General features: G+C 36.0%; 1 protein-coding gene across 1 annotated transcript; it reads left to right on the top strand.

Moving 5' to 3' along the window:
- The first annotated feature begins 631 nt into the window (after positions 1 to 631).
- Positions 632 to 17,921, top strand: LOC121425213 (allantoicase-like). Its single transcript, XM_041621219.1, has 12 exons — positions 632 to 714; positions 4,771 to 4,890; positions 6,273 to 6,335; positions 6,999 to 7,212; positions 8,139 to 8,224; positions 9,182 to 9,302; positions 10,007 to 10,077; positions 11,492 to 11,626; positions 12,912 to 13,016; positions 15,245 to 15,302; positions 16,083 to 16,192; positions 17,440 to 17,921. The coding sequence occupies exons 2-12, from the start codon at positions 4,840 to 4,842 to the stop codon at positions 17,578 to 17,580; spliced, it is 1,155 nt and encodes a 384-aa protein (XP_041477153.1). The 5' UTR covers positions 632 to 714; positions 4,771 to 4,839; the 3' UTR covers positions 17,581 to 17,921.
- The last annotated feature ends 1,722 nt before the right edge of the window (positions 17,922 to 19,643 follow it).

Here is a 19,643-nt window from a genome sequence, read left to right as displayed (position 1 = left end):
TGTTTAGGGGGTTATTTTGCACACAGCGACTCGTTTAGGGGTTGTTTGGAAATTACATGGTCATTCGTGTGTATACAGCAATATAGCTGCCCCCCCCTGGGGAAATTGGTTGAAAGGCCCCCTCATGGCTAGACGGCCTGTCGACCTGTACCTGTTTCTGCCCACCCTCCTCTTTCCCTCCTATATTTCTTTACCTTCTACTCAGAATTTTGCGAATAGTATAGCCAACGGGGGGGGGGGGGTATCGAGATGCCCCTGCCATTTTTAGCGTTGTGGTTATATATTTCTCGTTTTAAGATCATATTTATTTTTTCTCATTACACAACATGTGAAGGTTAATGAATAACACAAAATCATTAGAATAAATTACATCTGAATATATATAAAAACAATTTCAATAATTCGAATTACATATTGCATGCCGTATCTTCTAGCCCCTGCATGTTAGAAATCTAAATACATGAAACACCAACGTAATCTAAAGTTGAACGTGTCTTATTTTTTGGCCCTAAAATTTACAATACCATAAATACAAATAATTTGAGAAAGTTATGATCCTAACCCCCCCCCCCCCCCCCCCCCGAAATATCCGACATCGATAGAATCTGACTAGCTACCGGTACGGTACCGTGTTATCCGAGTTTCAGTCTGCACTGGATCCGGAGGAGTATGTTCGATTGACGTGATCAGAATTGCAGTCAAGAAAAGGGACAGGTGAAAATTTTGTACAATAATGTTACTGATAAAATTAAAATGTGTTGAATGTTACTGTTAGATTGTAGAGGATGTTGAGTGAAAGTAAAGTAAATGTTAAAGGTGATACAGTAGCTGCCTACTTCTAGATCTTGGATTAAATGCTGGCGACCGCTGCGGCGCTGCATTTAGTAGTTCCAGGCCAGGTTAGCTCGCCTAGCTCCAGGGTCGGGTCCGCTGCGCTATGGCATGCCATGCGCCAGGTCAGGCAGCTCAGCGCCTAACTAGCCTAGACCAAAACTGGCAAAAGCTTCAGTCTCTGTATTTTGGTTGTTCCGCTGAACTGCGTTGGCTCACATAGACTGAAGAGCTTGGAGGCCCGTACGTACAGAAAACGTATTAGCAGGGCCAGTATTCAGTAATGCACGTACCGTAAAATTGTCGCTTGAGAAGTTTCATTGATGGCTTGGAAATCGACTCTGGCAAAGCCAAGCCCAAGGCAAAGCAAACAGTTCTAAACTTCTATGTACCATGACGATATCCACGCACACACGCATCATGCATCATGTATCACTTTTGCAATTTGTTATCCATTACCATTATGACTTTGTTGACAACAGGAGATATTTTTACCTCACTCCCGTATACCATGTATACCAAATCATATGATGACGAGATCTAACATTCGGCGGAAACCCGATTTTCCTATCGTTTTTTTGTATGATGGGGGGATCTAAAGCTACGCACTTTGTTTTCAAACAATAACAACTATCCCATATTTCAACAAAAATCTTTCACTAATTTGTGGCAAATATTCTTAAGATCATTAACCAACAAAAAGAAAATATCGCAAAACTCACTAATACGAAAATCCCGTCGTATTTTCCGAACCCTCTTGATTTCGCCGCCCGATGTAGAAGGGGTCCTAATGCTCCGCCTACGCACTCGATTTTTCATGCAAAAAAATAGTATTTCCTGTGCCTCAATTATTAAAATATATTCATATCATTATAGGATAAAATGAAATTGAAGCGAATAAAAATTCCAAACAGTTGTTGGTTTTCTCAGCATTTAGAGATTTATTGCAGCCTCTGTAGAAAAAATCGAATAGGAATCGTTCGTCACTCTGCAGTCACAGCTCCACACACAGAGTGCGCATTTGCCATAAAAACTGCATGCGCGATGAGTGGTGCGCAGCTTTAGGACCCCATACCATACATAAAATGTCACATTATGAAAAAGAATTCGCATTCATATTTACGAAGAAATTTTTAAAATTCAGAAATATCATACCTTAGACCGCAGTTACTGTTAATTCCTTTCAAATGATGATCAAAACATCGTCATCTTCGATCCTTTCGTTGGTCAACTTAAGTTGCCATCTTGGATGACGTCATCATCCTTACAGACGTATTTATCAGCCGCCATATATCGCGATTTTGCCGCTGCTTTGAGCTGTAGATGTGCGTGCGTTCGGAACTTGTCGCTCGCATATCGAAAATGTAATCGGAAAGCCTTGATAAAAGTACAACTCGTTGACGGTTGCCATATTTTCCTCTCTGGCAGAAAATCAAATAAATAAGGAATAACCCGGGGAATAACTCATCGGTAATGTATATTTTCAATATTTTATAGAACTTACTGAAAATAGTGGGCCTTCGTTCAAGATAATATAATGTCATTTAGAATCTAAAAGAAATTAAAATCTGGACAAAACCCGTCCTTCGAATTGTCGACCCAGATTACACATGCAGGCTCGCACTAACACTACCGTCGGTGAATGTCAGAAATTGTTGAATAAAATCCCCAGAAACGACGGTTTTTCCTGTCTACTCGGGGCCCAATCAAACAAAGTCGAAGAGACAAGAGTTACGATTGATCCAATCAATCTTTCTGTTCTCATCCCTCCGCTTGGTTCGGAGATCGGGTCCAACCCGCATGTGAAGTATCATGAAGACTGAATGTTAGCGATCGTCATACTTACATAAAGTAAATAGAGGTCTAGACAGCTGGCAGCCATCTGTTTCGAGGAGTTTAAAAAAAAAATATAAAATTTTAAAATTTCTCCTCATACAGACGGCTTGCTATCGTGCAGCAACCATTAGGGGACTTACAATGCAAAATCCCTCTTCAATTTTTGTCTTTAAAAAAGTTTAATGAATTAAACTTTTGAAAATTAAAGCGACCGAAATACAAATTGATATTCCCTGTTGGTATTAATCGCCAAATAACGAGAAAAAAATCAAGTTAAAAGGAACAAAAACAGTGACTTACCTCGGCTGTTGCGCAACTTCACCTCCCTGTTTTATCCGAACTTAGTACACATATGGCCATTAAGTCCCCTGTACAGATCGCGCTAGAACTTCGGTCTCTGTATTTGATGAGTGAAGCCAACAGAGTTCAGCTGAACAACCAACATAACAGAGACCGAAGCTTTTGGTCTAATAGAGGTGTAGATAGAAATTATGCTTTGCCTTTAGGTTAGTACAAAATGTCATTTGTCAGTGTCATTTTATATGATTGCATGCTGATGCACTTTATCTGGGATAGCGCCAAGTTATTTATGGGGGCTGGCATCACTTTCATCTCATATTGGCTCTTGCCTGGGAACACAACCTAAAGTAACTGCTGATATTTCTTATTTGAAGCAGATTGTTGTTCTGATCGATATGACACCATTTTAAAGAAAATTGTTTGAAAATGGAACAGTGCGGGCCAAAAGAAAAAAATTTGGAGGGCGTGGCCTAAAAATGCCGAGTCATCATCTCTTGAGAATGAAAAAAATCCTCATTTTTGTCTCACCTGCATAGCAGAGTGAGACTATAGGCGCCGCTTTTCCGACGGCGGCGGCGTCAACATCAAATCTTAACCTGAGGTTAAGTTTTTGAAATGACATCATAACTTATAAAGTTTATGGATTTAGTTCATGAAACTTGGCCATAAGGTTAATCAAGTATTACTAAACATCCTATTAGAGTGTCATGTCACATGACCAAGGTCAAAGGTCATTTAGGGTCAATGAACTTAGACCATGTTGGAGGAATCAACATCAAAATCTTAACCTGAGGTTAAGTTTTTGAAATGTCATCATAACTTAGAAAATATATGGACCTAGTTCATGAAACTTGGACATAAGATTAATCAAGTATCACTGAACATCCTGCATGAGTTTCATGTCACATGACCAAGGTCAAAGGTCATTTAGGGTCAATGAACTTAGACCATGTTGGAGGAATCAACATAAAAATCTTAACCTGAGGTTAAGTTTTTGAAATGTCATCATAACTTAGAAAATATATGGACCTAGTTCATGAAACTTGGACATAAGGTTAATCAAGTATCACTGAACATCCTGTGCGAGTTTCAGGTCACATGATCAAGGTCAAAGGTCATGTAAGGTCAATGAACTTTGGCCATGTTGGGTTTTTTTTGTTGAATAACCATCATATCTCTGTAAGTTTATTGGTCTAGTTCATAAAAAGTGGACATAAGAGTAACCATGTATCACTGAACATCATGTACGAGTTAGAGTAGTTTTCAAAGTCAGCACTGCTGCTATATTGAACCGCGTGATGCAGGTCAGTCGGCCAGAGGCATTCCACTTGTCTTATTTGAAGGACTATTGAGCTGATTATGGTGTCTATCTACATGTGTATGTTTACTTGGCTGATAAATTCATTGGCGTTGTCAAAAATGCCTGAAATATTCTAAAAAGTATTGAAACTTTTAACTAAGCTACATCCTTAGCAGATGTAAACAAAGAAATATGGTTTTCCAAACTGAAGACTATCTCTAGAATTTAATACTAAAATTCACACAACTCTCTGATACTTCAGATGCTCTCCCATTTATGAGAGTGGCTGTTTGCCTCTTCTGCTGAGCTGGATATCACAAACACTAAAATCTTATAAAAATTTGATTGTCATTTTTAGCTGTATTCCCTCTTGCTCTAGAATAAAACTTTCTTAATCTGTTCAACAATATTTGATTAATTGATGTCATTATGTCAAACCTAGGGCTCAATATAACTACGTGCTCATTTTGAGTGATAATGTGCCATTTTTTCTGTCCCTACAGGTCAAGGAATAGTTTGCTGTGCATGTCAGTAATTTTCCTGTGAAAGTTGAAATTTCAGAAATCAAGAAGATGGCAAACTTACCCAGTTTCGTTAACCTTACAGACCTCGTCTCTCGCAAGGTATGTTTATCTACTTTAGAGTTGTTCCCATCATCGTTATCATCATTGTTATCATCATCATCATCATCATCACCACCACCATCATCATCATCATCACCACCATCATCATCATCACCACCACCATCATCATCATCATCATATCATCATCGTCACCACCATCATCGTCAACAACATCACCATCATCATCATCATCGTCGTCAACGTCATCATCACCATGATCATCATCGTCGTCAACGTCATCACCATCTTCATCATTTGTTATTATTTTCATTATAAAGTTATAAGTGGTCGCATTTCATAAGTTGGGTATGCAAAAAGGGTGGCGTATGAACAATTTTCCACACGGTGCCATGGATAAATTGTTGCTACATCACAGCATCTTGACCAAATTTATTGAGTAATATCTCATTTTGAAGCTAGAACTATAGGCTAAATATATTACTATGAATTAGATCAATACAATATCAGGAACAAAAACTATAGCACATTAAGTATGAAGTAACAGGGGTGGTGGAGCCGGTGGATGCGGTAAATGATGAAATATTAATTAAACCTAATTAACAACTTACTATAATATGTAATATGACTGATATCCTCATATTTCTGGGCGTTTTAAAGCAGGGAACAACTAAATGTCATAAAAATTTGACAATTTTGAAAATATGCAGCAATGGAATACATGTGTATGTCAGCTCTGATCTGCAACCTTATCAATTAGTAAACCGGACAGATTTGGTTAATTATCTAATTTGTAATCTTAATTTTTAGTACAAATGTTGTGTATCATTGCAACAAACATTTCTACCCATGATGTTGTCATTTTGCCAAGCATACAAATACAGTGACAGGTATTTTGGGGGCAAAAATGTGAAATTAAATACTGTTAATTAATTAGTATAATTAACATGCATAAAATAATAGATGATTATTCAATTTTTGGTACAGATTTAATCATTGATGTTTCAAGATTATAACTGCAAAATACTAGGGTGATCCAATGTTGCATTAACTTCTGACATCATTTTATGTGCAGCAGGTCCAATTTGAGAAAAACACATTTCAAAATTCACATTTACATTGACATCTATGTAATAATTAGCTGTTAATTAGTCATTTTAAGGAAAAGTAACGGTATTCGAGACTTCAAACTTTTTCATTATTTAGAGAATGGTAATAGCTATAACATATCAAAAAATAAGATTTTTGACCATTTTTACCCTGTTCGCGAAATTGGACCACCTTATGACATGCACCCAAGTAGCAAAACTCCCCACCCTGAAAAGGGAAAATATGGGATAAAAATAACATTGTACAGCTATCAAGGCCTATATGTGATATGATGAGAGGAATTATTGTTTACAAATTCTTCTGCTTTACTCTAGGTTGGTGGAGAGATCCTTTTTGCCACAGATGACTGGTTTGCCGTTGCTGAAAATCTTCTCAAGGTGGGATGTTTTCTTTTAAAGGGGGGAGTGAACTGGTCAACAATCACATTACCTGTGTGTTTGGTCTCAAAATATAACTTTTATGAAAGCTATCAATAATGCAGAGAATGAATTAGCCTATTTGTGTAGTTGAAACTGAAATTTTTTTAGCGTAAAAGTACTTGTTTTACTTGGCAACATATTTGTAGTATTAATGTATTAGGTGAGGTTATGTTATAATTGAAATGGTCCTCTCACTCCTTTGTTAAAAGACGAGAATGTTGCATTATTAGTTTAGGAAGCTGGACAGATTTAAGTTATTTGAAGACTTTAAAGCCCAAATTCACAAAGGTAGGTTTTAAAACCATCGGTTGAACCCATCGTTTATGCAGATTTCCTGTATAAATTATGCTTATTTACCGCATATATTACAAAATGTCCAATGCCGATGCACACTTTTGTCACAGTGGACCCAATTGGTGCTTGTTGCCATGGTTAAGTACGCTATTTTATTCATGAGTCCACTGTTTGAAGAATGGACTCATTAGTTGGAGATTTGTTGTGCTACTTTTCATTCTTTTTTATTTGTGCTATAAAATTTGTTTTAAGTGAGAGGCCTTGCCTCCAAATATCTTTTATATATATTATATTTTATATATCTTATATTTTCTTATTTTTTTGTAGGAGGATGAACCTGTTTGGTGGGAAGGGGAATTCACAGACTTTGGAAAGAAGATGGATGGATGGGAGACAAGACGCAAACGCATCCCTGGTCATGATTGGTGTATCATCAAACTAGGCATCCCAGGTGTTATCCGTGGTGTCGATGCTAACACCCGACACTTCACAGGCAACTATACACCAAAAATATCCATCCAGGCTGCTTGTTTGACACCAGGTAGTTATACATTGGGTTTAAGTTACAAAAAGGGGTTAGAGATTCAACTGGAGTTTAAATCTCTACCCATTTTTTTTTAAACAAATATTTTTTTTTGCTTTAAAAAGCAAATGTTGAATATGTGTATTTCATTATACATGCACTACTAACTTTCATTATCATGAGAAGCTTGTGAGTCAAACACTTTTTCCTGAGACTTTTTAAGATGGCACAGGCCACATAGGAGAAATGAAAAAGAAATTAAAGTGATATTTAAGTTAAATGATTAATCCCAAGCAGAGGGAAGAATAACTATAAGTCAGGAGAACTATAAGTTAAATCCCAGTAAAATAATGTTAAATGACCATTTTCAGGATGGTAATCTCTTTGAAAGAGAAGCACTGTGATGGATGCATGGTGGTGAAAAGACTTAAGTCAATCAACCTCTGAAGAGCAACACTGATGAGTGATGTCACACTAAAGTGCATATAGCGGTATTTAGAAATGCACAAATTGGCCATGTGTGCTCCAAAGAGAAATATACATACTTAAATCAAGAGAGTTCTCGGAAGGTATGTTGAAACAGACAGTAAACAGAAATATAGAAATGCTGCATAGCATAAAATTCTCTTGACACTTTGGTTTAAGAACTTTCATGTAATTGGCTCAGATTTGAAAAGATATCTAAGAGGGGTGTCATCTTTGTGAATTTTTGCACTTTTGTAATTTTTTATTTTTTTAGGGGGGGGGGCTGCTGAGAACAAAGCACTTTTTTACTTCATGCTCTATACTGGGATTTTTTTTTAATTTTTGTTTCAAAATATGATCATGACTAAAAAAAGAATCTTCTAGTGAGCAAAACTCATCTTTATTGGCTAATGGAGAAAAAAACAATTTGACTTGGACTTAAAATTAAATTGATAAAATTCTGGGGTTTTCATGTACAGATGTTGAATTCCCAGACCGATCTAGTGCAATGGGATCTAAAGCAACAGAAGAACAGTTTGAGGAGATGAGGAAATTGCAAACAGAGGTTAGTTAATTTTCTACATAAAAATTCCAGGTTGACATTTTATCACCTCTTTTGTGGAATTTCTGAAACTGCTTTGAGTAGAGGCTTTATACTACTAGTACATGTATTTACTTCAGAATGGGCAAAAAATTTACCTTTTGGCTATTGTATATAAAAAGAAATCATTGACTTGCTTACTTCAATTCTGAGCCCTGAAATGATGTGGTAAATCATGTTTTGTCTATTATGTCTAATAATTTTATTACATTCTTTCGCACTGTTTATAATATACGATGGTTTCATCAAGTTTTATAAATACCTTATCGCACAGGAATTTGATTACATAAGTTCATAATACCCAAGATTTGTTATCACCTTTGTTTGCATATACTCATGCATATGGGTATATCAAAGAGAAATTCCAGTAGTTGCAGTAAACACTGATTTCATGAGAAAGTCTGTAAAACCAGGCTTAATTGTCAGAATATCATCGAGGATCTAGATCTGGTACAGTTACATAAACTGAACTTTGTGAAATCTTGAAATCTACGCTGAAAAACGTTCACACTGAAGATTACCAACACAGATAGGCACACGTGGGACAGTGTATTATTATTGCTGGAATAAAGACCCGACGGAAGTGACCGAATCCGCGCTTATTTTGCTTATTTCTCAGCAATTACACAATTTCTTCCAGGATCCTTTGGCACATATTTTTTATTCATACAAACAGACACTTGGGTGGTCATTATATCAGATTCTGTAAAAAGTCATTTTGAGATCGTTACCAAAACTGGAATTTATCTTTAAAAATGTTGATTCATACGATCAGCTTCTGGATTGCAATATGCAAATTGGTTTATTTGGATCAGAAAACAATGGGGATTAAGAAATTTTTTGCATTGTTCCTAACATTTATTTGAAAATTATACACGGTTGATGATCTAACATATTGCATTGTGTGTTTTTCTTAAAAAGACATGGGAAGAGATAGTTCCTAGATCGTCACTCAGGTCAGGTACAGAGGAAACGTGTCATAACTACTTCCAGGTCAACAGCAAGAAAAGATGGACCCATATCAGATTGAACATGTATCCAGGTAACTAAGCATTTTAGCTCAGCTGCTTGTATTTCGTCCCTCGGATAGGATGTTGAATGGAGGCCCTTTGTAGACATGTTGATAACCCACTGCACTAATTTAAGAGTAGGGGGAAACCCCTGTGTAGTGGTCCACCTACACTCCCCCAATCAGTATATTAGGAAGAGAGACCTGCGGGTCACATAGATTCAGTTCACTTTTCGCGTCCCAGGCACAGGTGTCGCCAAACGATAGTAATTTCTATTAATGCACGTAAATTGCATTATATGATATTTATCACAAACTCTTGCATACAAGGCTCTGTAATCAAGGGCTCGACTCACAAGCCTTGTTTGTGTAGGGATCATGGATGCCAGTGAAACGACTATTCGTGTATAAAATGTGATTTACATTATTTTGGTTCATATATGTATGCTTGGTTTTGAATCAAGTTATATTCATTTATTCATTAAATCTTCATACACTAAGTAATTTCTGTACTGATCATGGCTCATAGTTCACTTTAAGAATATAAATACATAGCTTTATGTCGTCTTTCTTACTTGTATTGATTATTGGTTAATTTTATAAAAACATAGACTGAGTTTTTTCAGAACAAAGTTTAATTTTCGGATTGAACAATTTTCGCCACCTTTTTAGGTTCACCCCCTCCTCCGTCATTGGTTTTGGTTTAATTTTCAATTTGCATTCTGTTTATTGAATAGATGGTGGCATAGGACGTCTGAGGATCTATGGTGATGCGAAACCAGACTGGTCACAAATTAACCAAAATTCTGTAAGTGTTTGAAATGTATTTCCCCCTCCCAAGCCGCTCAGGTTAATTATTAGGATCATATTTTTTGCTTTTCATTGTCATAGGTAAATACTGTGATGTATATCTACTTTATTTATCATCCAACTATGCTTTTCCAATATTAATTAATAACCAGATATAGTTTCTCTCTTTTAATAGCAATATAAGGATTGTAGGTGGTAAATTGGCACCTGGGGCTTGTTTCATAAAGGACTTACAACTGTTGTAACTTTGTCATTGTGGCAACTACCATGGAAACCTTGATTATGATTGGCTGCTGAGCACTGTAACCATGGCACTTGCCAAGTTACAACAGTTGTAAGTCCTTTATGAAACGGGCCCCTGGTCTTTAACCACTTTGTCTATTGTACATTGTAGTCAATGAAATCAATCGTAGAAAAATGTTCTATGATCATTGCTAAGTTTTGTGTTACGGGCCCCATATGATCAATTTGCAATTTAGCCAATTTACAAATTTGTCAAATTTTCAATTAGGCTATAATCATTACATCTAATATCTTCTTGGTTTATACTTGGTCTATGATCCCGTTCTTATTCCTAAAACTAGTGGAAAATGGAAATTGGTATAAGTATTGGAAATGCTCTACAGTGTAAGTGGTGTTTCAAACCAGTTTGGAAAAGCAAATTGTGGTTTAGAAGACCGCTTTGCCTCGTTAAACAAGTTTAAGTATAGATGAGGGTATAACCGTTCTTCGTAAAGCGATCCTTGCACATTTTGCGTGCACTACTCCACACAATGCATGTTTGAAATTATGTGCAAAACATGCCACCCCACTGAGGACGTTCCCGTAGCGATGACCGTTTTACTTAAAGTGGTTTTGAAAACATCTTACAGGTAATCAGATGGGAATACTAGCAAAGAGATCTGCCAAACTGGAGATCTGCCAAACTGGTTTCCTGCACCAGTTTCCACCGAAATTAGTTTTACGATTGTAATGAGAAAGGCTCTAAGTGATTAGATAAACCATTTATGACTTCAATTTTCATTTGAAAATGTGTAAATTAATAGGTAGGCAAAGTGGAATTTAGACCAAGTGGGTATTACACTAAATAAGAATTAGACTAAGTGGATACTAGACCAAGTGTAGTGAAGACCAAACAGCAATTAGACCAAATCGATAGTAGACCGAATTGGATGAACCCAGGGTTAACCCAATCCTTTCCCGAAAAAGAAATAAAATGATTTTCAGTGAGAGATATCTTGAAAGTGTTGGCAGGCACAAGTTTTTTGTGTGTTAATCCTAATTAACAGTACAAAATCCAACGCACATCAACATTGAGTATTTCTTTTGAAAACCCTCTGTACTGTTAACCTACATCTTATATTTATCTTTCTTTCCTTTTTATCCAAATTTTGAATCTTTTTCTTTGTTAGCTGATTGATTTGGTAGCTGTGGAGAATGGTGGAGTCTGTGTAGGATTCAGCGATGCTAAGTTCTGCTACCCTAAGAACTTGATCACTAAGGAAAGATCGGTGACGATGGCTGATGGGTGGGAGACGGCAAGGAAGGTATGGAAACAAAGGTCATAAGGTCATTTGAAGAAAACGATTCACAACTCATGAATATTGTGATTTTTTAACGCTTAGCCTCACACCCATGCAAGAATGAACACAGGTAGACAAGGGTAAATTGCCATTTCGTCTACTGCCAAGTCCTCCACTCATCACATGGTCTACTTTCATTTACAGGTAGTCTAATGCCACTCCGTCCATCAACATTTCGTCTAACAACCATTTGGTCCAATTATCACTTCGTCTAATCATCATTTCCTGTATGACCATTTCGTCTTGTAACAAGTTGGTCTAATATCCATTTCATTTTCATTCATTTTGCACCATTTAACACTTAGTCCAATTAGATCAATTGGTATATGGACTAAATGGTTATTGGACCAACTGGTTATAAGACTAAATGAAAGTAGACAATGTGGTGAATGGACGAACTGATGGTAGACCAAATGATAGTAGACGAGTTGGCAATTGGACGAATTGGCATTAGACAAATTGGAAACAAACCGTAGACAAGGTGCACACTGCATCTGTTCTAGGTAGTCCTTGTCAAATATAAAAAACAGATAAAAACAGATGACTCTTTCGTGGATGTTAATGTTATGAAGCTTGTTGAAATATGCAAGCTAAAGCATCGGTTGCCACAAAACATATATGCATTGCAATGGCCACCTATGCAAGTTATTGTCCTAACAATAATTGTGGTCTAGTGGTTAAGACTCCCGTCTTTCAATCTGAAGGACATATGTTTGATTCCAAGCCATGGTGTGTTTTCCTTCAGCAAGAAATTTATCCACATCATGCTGCACTCAACCCAGGTGAGGTAAATTGGTACTGACAGGAAGGAATTCCTCAAAAAGCTGTGCGCACCAGAATCAGTAGACTAGTGTCACAGATGAAGTAGTTTATGATTAATACTAGTATGACATCTATGTAGAAAATAGTTGAAGAAAACATGATAAGGATTCAAACAAATTGATTGATCGGTGTATCATTTTGCAACGCCTAGTTGACCTACTGACTAAAACCATGGTTAAACTGCCTTTAACTTATTTAATTTAGTCCTCTTGTTACTAAAAAATAAAATCATTTTAATGCTCGTAACGAATCCTACAGATAAGGATTTTGTGATCAATTTATAGTATGACAATGTAAATATTGTGAAATGATTACAGGAAACCTCATGATATGGAGTTGAATCACTAGGTTTCTAACTGACTATAACTATAGTTAAACATTCCAAAACTATAATTGATACTATCCTCAGTGTCTCTTTTCACTTCAGCGTGACAGACCGGCAATCCTGGAGATGGGTCGAAATGGTGTCCTAGAATTCACCAGCAGAGATTGGGCAGTGTTTCGTCTTGGGACTAAGGGGATCATTGAAAGGGTAAGTCAGGAAATAACATCGTTTCAAGGAGACATTAACCTGTATAGAAATAGCGAATGGTGCGATGGTGCGAGATTTCGCATGAGGTGAAAGAAAGATGATCTATTCAACGAGGCGTTAGCCGAGTTGAATAGAGGGTTTCTTTCTTTCACCGAATGCGAAATATCGCACCATTGCAAGAATAAGAATATTCGCTATTTGTGTTGTACAACGCCTCGGAATCTAGCGAAAATATGAAAAAACAGAGTTTTTCCCTCCAGTAATCTATGAAAAGGGAGCAAAAATATTGAAAGCGAAAAGCAAAATTCCACAAACCAGGCCCACAAGCGCACACGATCTTGGACAGCATTGCACATTTAGCCAGCGGGAAGTATGCGCATTGTCACCTTATTCAATGAAATTGTATTGTGACGTCACCTCCTAATGCCGTGCAATGGTACATTTTGGATGGTACGTCTTGCGTGCAACGGTACGAATGTGTGACATTCAGCCTCCCATTTGATCGCGTACAACAAGCTAAATAGGCGTTGTACAATAGTTGCTGACCTCCACCCAGGTGTTACATAATACATTTGGTCTAATATCACAGGATGTCTGAAGTGGAGCATTGTGACACAATGGATCAATCTTCCAACTTTGAAATAGGGTCGTGGGTTCGAATCCCAGCCATAGCGTAATTTCCTTCAGCAAGAAATTTTTCCACACTGTGCTGCACTCTACCCAATTGAGGTGAATGGGTACCCGGCAGGATTAGTTCCTTGAATGCATGAGCACTGAAAGGCAGCTCGAGCTAAAGCCGGGGTAATAATAGTAATAACGCGCCTCAGAATAGAATATTTCTAGATAGATGGCGCTATGAATGCCTATTATGATTATTATTATGTATTTCGCTAAATGCACGATTTCCTTTATTGTATAATTTCTGAATGGGAATAGTGCAGTGCCTTTATGCCGATCATACAATAATGACATTATGCTGATGTACGATGGTCCTGCGTCGATCATATGATTCCCTATGATGTGTTTAAGGGCCTCTATGATTTATAAACAAAATTGTGTCACTCTGCACTAAACAAATAAATTCATGATATTGATGATTGTGAATCTATACAAAGTCATACGATAGTTGCATGCCAACCTATAATATGGTAGGAACTGTCACATGTTTTGTATATAACGAGAATGAAAGACATTTATAAAACTGCATGTTTTTTGTGTATGCTAAACAGATGAGACACAAGCTCTGACAATATTTATGCCAAGTCATGGCATCTCTACTGAATTTGTCATATCTCAAAGAAAACATAGAATATTATAAGACAGTGTTGAAAATACCGCCCAAGTTTTTCTGAAATTTATGGCATATACATGTGGGACAACTGGAAATTACCTTCAAATTTGTAGTTGTTGTTGTTGTACAGCATGTTTTTATGTAAATATTGCCTTTTGCATTTATGTGTCATGATACATGTATTTTCTTGATGTTATGTGAGAAAAATTAACAGAGCAGTCTGATTGTTTATTCAATTAGATGATGATTTGATTTAAAATTTGAATTTTGAATTTTGAAAGTCTTTTTTATTTTCTTAAAAGAAACCAAAACCCAAGGTAAGAATCAGTCATATTTGAAAGAGTAAAATCATATGAACAATTTAAAACAAGTTTCATCATATAGAATAATCTAATGGCCAAATTGTAAGTTGTACCAGTAGTGAGTTAAGTTTATTATAAGTGCCTTGAGCACCCTAATAGGGTGGATATATTTTGCGCATTATAAATGTCTTATTATTATTATTAAGCAAGTTATGGAAGTTTGAATAGTCTTGTTGTTTTTGCCGTGAGAATCCTGAAATTGGCAAACATGCCTCAAAGTGACTAATTTTATAGACAAGTCTTCCATTTCTTTTCATATTTTCTTATTATTTTTCAAATGGCATCTTACCCCTCTTCTGAATAAAACATATATCATGGGAAAATATAATTCACATCCTATATGTCAAGGCCAGGAGGAGACAGTTGAAAAGTATGTAAAATACAGGGAAAATTTGTGTACAAAACAAATTGAAAGTTGTCCACAAAATGAGTCATTACCTTCGTATTTTATAACCAAATTTGGTGAAACTTGTAGATTACTCTTCTCATTTTCTCTTGGGTCTTGGTTCCCTTTAGATTCTTTGCTTGTTTTTGTTTTTCATGGTTTTTAATTTTCTTTATGATTTTCTTAACAGATTGAAGTGGATACAAATCATTTCAAAGGAAACTTCCCAGATTCCTGTACTGTTGAAGGTAAAATTAACTTTGCGTTCAATTCCATTTATACCCTTTCATGTGATCTTGGCCTATATTCTAGAAATCATACTTGGAAATGTCATTCTCATTAATTCTATTGACTGCCGTACAGAACCTCTTGAGAGCCTTTCTTTTTGATTTTGTAGATAACTTGAATTTGGCACTGCAAATTACTTGAAAATATGATTATTTAGTGTTGAATTAGAAAAAAAGCATTTGGCATATTCAAAGAATTATATAAATGTATAAAAATTAGAATTTGGTACAAATGACTGTTATCTCCATATTGATTGCTCAGATTTCTAATTGTAACTGCAAACGAAGGGGGAGACAATGAAAAGAATATGATGAAGGGAAAATTTATCAAAAATAAAATAAGATTATAATTTCATGTTTTTTTTTTACATTTGAAAATAGCTTCCTCCTATATCATGTATCAAAATCATTGAGTTATCGATTTCTCAAAAAATAGAAAATGGTTTTAACTGTATATCAACAGAGAAATAATTTCACACCCGCTCCTGGAAGAAGAAAAAAAATATTTTAGTCATCATGAAATGTGATTCATGCATTTTATATTACAAAGCATACAGGGCAGCTGCTTGTGCATGACATCACAAATAAAAAACTTAAAATCCAATAACTTTCTAAATCTTTGATGGCATTCCCTTGAACCTTCAACAATATTGTTTATCATTTTTTCTGGTATTTTCACAGCAGGGTGAACTTCCCCTTTAAGTTAACAATTTTTTTTAATCTCTGATTTGTTGTTAATAGGATGTGTTCTAACAGATCAAGAAGAGAAGTACGGTCAGATGCCAAGAACTAATAAACCTCATGGTGATTTTGATTCCTTCAGATGGAAGACCATTCTACCACCTGCTAAGGTAAGACATCTCTTCTGAAGTCTCACAAAATAGCGATTTGGTGGGGGGGTGTTTCATTCACAAAGATTTAATTGTGACTTATGGTCACGCTTGATATATAACACACAATCTTATTGATTGATATGCAGGAGCTCGCATCCTCTGACTTTGATTTGACCAATGCGGTGATGCCTTTTATGCCGCATTCAAATGTCAATTTACATGTGACTCTTGAGTCACACTGACTTAAGACTACAGTCTGGCCTTGGGTAATTCCACTCCCTGCATAGACTGCATAGACTATGCACTGTAAGGCTGATGGTTATGTGAACACAGTATTTGAAGAAAAGTCAACTTTTTTTTCTGATTCCATGGGTGGTGATACAATGAAGGGGCAGGGATGGGGGGGGGGTACTTCCTCTTCAAAGTTTGAATAGTGAAAGAAAGAAGGAAGAAAAAAGATGAAAAAAGTCACTGAGAAGAGAGAAGAATTCCAAGAGAGAAGTCTTGGTCGTGGTAGTTTTGTAGATTATGCCGTGGGTAACACGTGTGCCAATTTTCGTAGCTATCACGCAATCGACGGCAGAGATCATTAGGGGGGGGCTGAATCACCACCCCCCCCCTCATTCTTCTTAGCCATCAAAATAGCCCATTCTATTTACGGTTAAATCTCCTTGGTGTCAAACATGAAACTTGTTGTGGCTATCAAGATTGAAAAAACAAAATTTGAACTTCATCACAATTGATGTCTGCTAGATAAAGTCTCCATCTCTGTTTATGAGATAACACTTGCTCTTAATGGCTGACAAATGACAGAAACTATCCACTCATCAATTAGAATGAATAATCAAATATGTTATGTTAATTAACAAACAGAATATCTGCTTTCATATTGTTATTATTCATTTGTATATTTTAATTTGTATATGCATGGCATGCACATATCAGTATTGAGCAGTAGCACATGCTTAAGGGGTCAGTTCACAAATTTATGAATTGCAATATAATTACAAAGCAACAATAAAGAACATGATTACAGTAGTGTATCAAAAATTAATATCTACTTGCAAGATATACGACATGGAAGGTAAGAGGAAGAGAAAGATAAGCAGGGGGTTTGAAAGAGAGGAGAAGGGGGGGATAATGGATAATAGAATGAGAATTGAGTGAGGTAGAAAGAAAAAGAGAAAGGGGCGAAGGAGGGATAGAAGATTGAAAATGAAGAAGTGACACCATATCAAATTTCACATTTTTTCAATTTCTTCTAGCTCTCAGCTCATAAAAGACATCACTACAAAAAGGACGCATTGGTCAATGTTGGACCGGTCACTCACGTCCGCTTGACCATGAAACCAGACGGTGGTATTAGCAGACTGAGATTGTGGGGGCGAATATCATCAAGACTATAATAGTACATTGTAATAGGTAGAACATTATCAAGTGATATACGGTGCTTCACAGAAAAAAGGGAATCTTGGATTCCTAGAATTTTTTCCAACACGGGCAAATGATTTATGGTACACTGTATTCATGTACATGATCATGAATTCAATTTTCTACATTATTTTGAAAACTAATATGAACAAGAAGAGTTTAAAACTTCGATTCCATTACCAAGTTTTGCAGTAAATTAACTTATTGTTAGTATACTAACAAAGATAGAATTATAGATTGTTTCAGGACATTGTCCGCATTCAAATGTGATCCCAGTGGATTTTTTTTCTGATAAAATCAGATTAAATGTTCTTATGATTTTTCTATAAAATAGGAAGATTATTGTGTTTCTTGTTTTCTGGTTATTTTGAATACATGTATTTGTATCTATGTTTAATATAGTAATGTATATCAAAGTCAAATAATGTGAATCTTGAAAATTTTTATCATTTCTTTTTTTTTTTGGGGGGGGGGGTGGATGTGGATGCATATATAAGCATGCCACATTGTGTTATGTATCTACCTCTCATAGTCTCATATATTTCTTATGTCATTCTGTCTGATTTGAAAAAAACACACACACACACTAAAAACAAACATGATCACTCTGATAAATACACATGCATTCATCATCTAATATTAATAATATATAATGAATGTTTACAGATATGTTTATAGATCAGTGTAGTGTTACTGTCTGGCAGCACATATCCTTTGGCTCTGTTATAAGTGAATATTGAGCGTAAACAGATTCTCCAAAAGAGATTTACTTCCTTTATTAGTTTCTCTTGCTCACTCTGATAGATTTTGATCCTATCCCACAAATAACGAAGCAGAGATTTATTGATGAGTTATAACTTAATCACATACAAAAAACGACCAATCATTCTAAAGGTTAGAGTCTCCTCTGTTCATCTGGTATAACATAGAAGATTCCTCTTAGGCATGAGTAAGTTGAAAAAAATTGAAGGGTACCAACAAGTCACCTGGGAGGTGGTATCTGAATTTACCAAAGGCTGTTACTTAATACTTGCACATTACAATCTGTCCATCATGAAAGACCAGTTGGACTAATGCAATTAAAAATTCAGACAGCATGAGTTTGATGACCAAACTCAGGATCGTTATTTGCCTCGGTTTGAAGTTCTATACCATTTTGCATTCTAGACTATTTGCAGGTCTCACTAAAGCAAACTTTCTGTATCATGCCTATATTATGTTTCAAACAAACAACATGTTTGCTTGTGGTTGTACTACCTATTGCCCTCTCTTTCTATTCCCAGATATACTGGGAGAGTTACATCCTCCTTTCAGGTTTCTCTGGGAGTGCCTTTTGCTTTTCTATTTCGGATTGCTGTTTTATTAATTCCTCATGGCAGAAAATTTGGAACTTACACTGTTAAAAAAACCCTGATTTTACAGAAAAATAAAAGAAGATTTTGCAGAAAGCAATACCAGAATCATTCTGTAAATTCATGAAACAGGAATTTTTCTACAATTGAACAGAACAGGTCTGTTAGAAAAAGGGGAAAAGAGTGTTTTATTTAATAGTGGGGTATGGTGTGTCATCCCGTAGGACTAGCGTGCCAAAATTGATTTTTTGGTTGTTTTGGCTTCAATAGGGTCCCCTTAGACCAAAAACGATGGGGTTCAAATTTTCAGACCCCTCCTTCCCTTTGTGGGGGGTCCTTTTTGGCGCCATATTGGCCTGTACAAAGCCCAATAGGATAATCCATTGTTTTCAACCTTATTTCTCACTTTTCCTCGCCAATTTTATTTCTAAGTTGTCTGAGGTGTACAAGAATGAATATTTGATGATGTTGTGATGTCAATATATTTTCACTTTTACCATACGGGGGGCGGATTTTGCGAAAAATGCCCCAAAATTGTAAAATATTACCCCAAATATATAATTTTCCCCCTTTTTGGCACTAGAATTGGGACAAAAAGATTACAAAATGAAGTTTATATGTCTTGTACAGTCCAATAACAAAAGAATACATCACATGTAATTTATATGATTGTTCTTGGTAAATTA

The sequence above is a fragment of the Lytechinus variegatus genome, chromosome 12 (genome assembly GCF_018143015.1).
Source record: "Lytechinus variegatus isolate NC3 chromosome 12, Lvar_3.0, whole genome shotgun sequence".
Taxonomy (NCBI): Eukaryota; Metazoa; Echinodermata; class Echinoidea; order Temnopleuroida; family Toxopneustidae; genus Lytechinus; species Lytechinus variegatus.
Note: the sequence above shows the minus strand (reverse complement) of the source record. Positions and strands in the feature narration are given on the sequence as shown.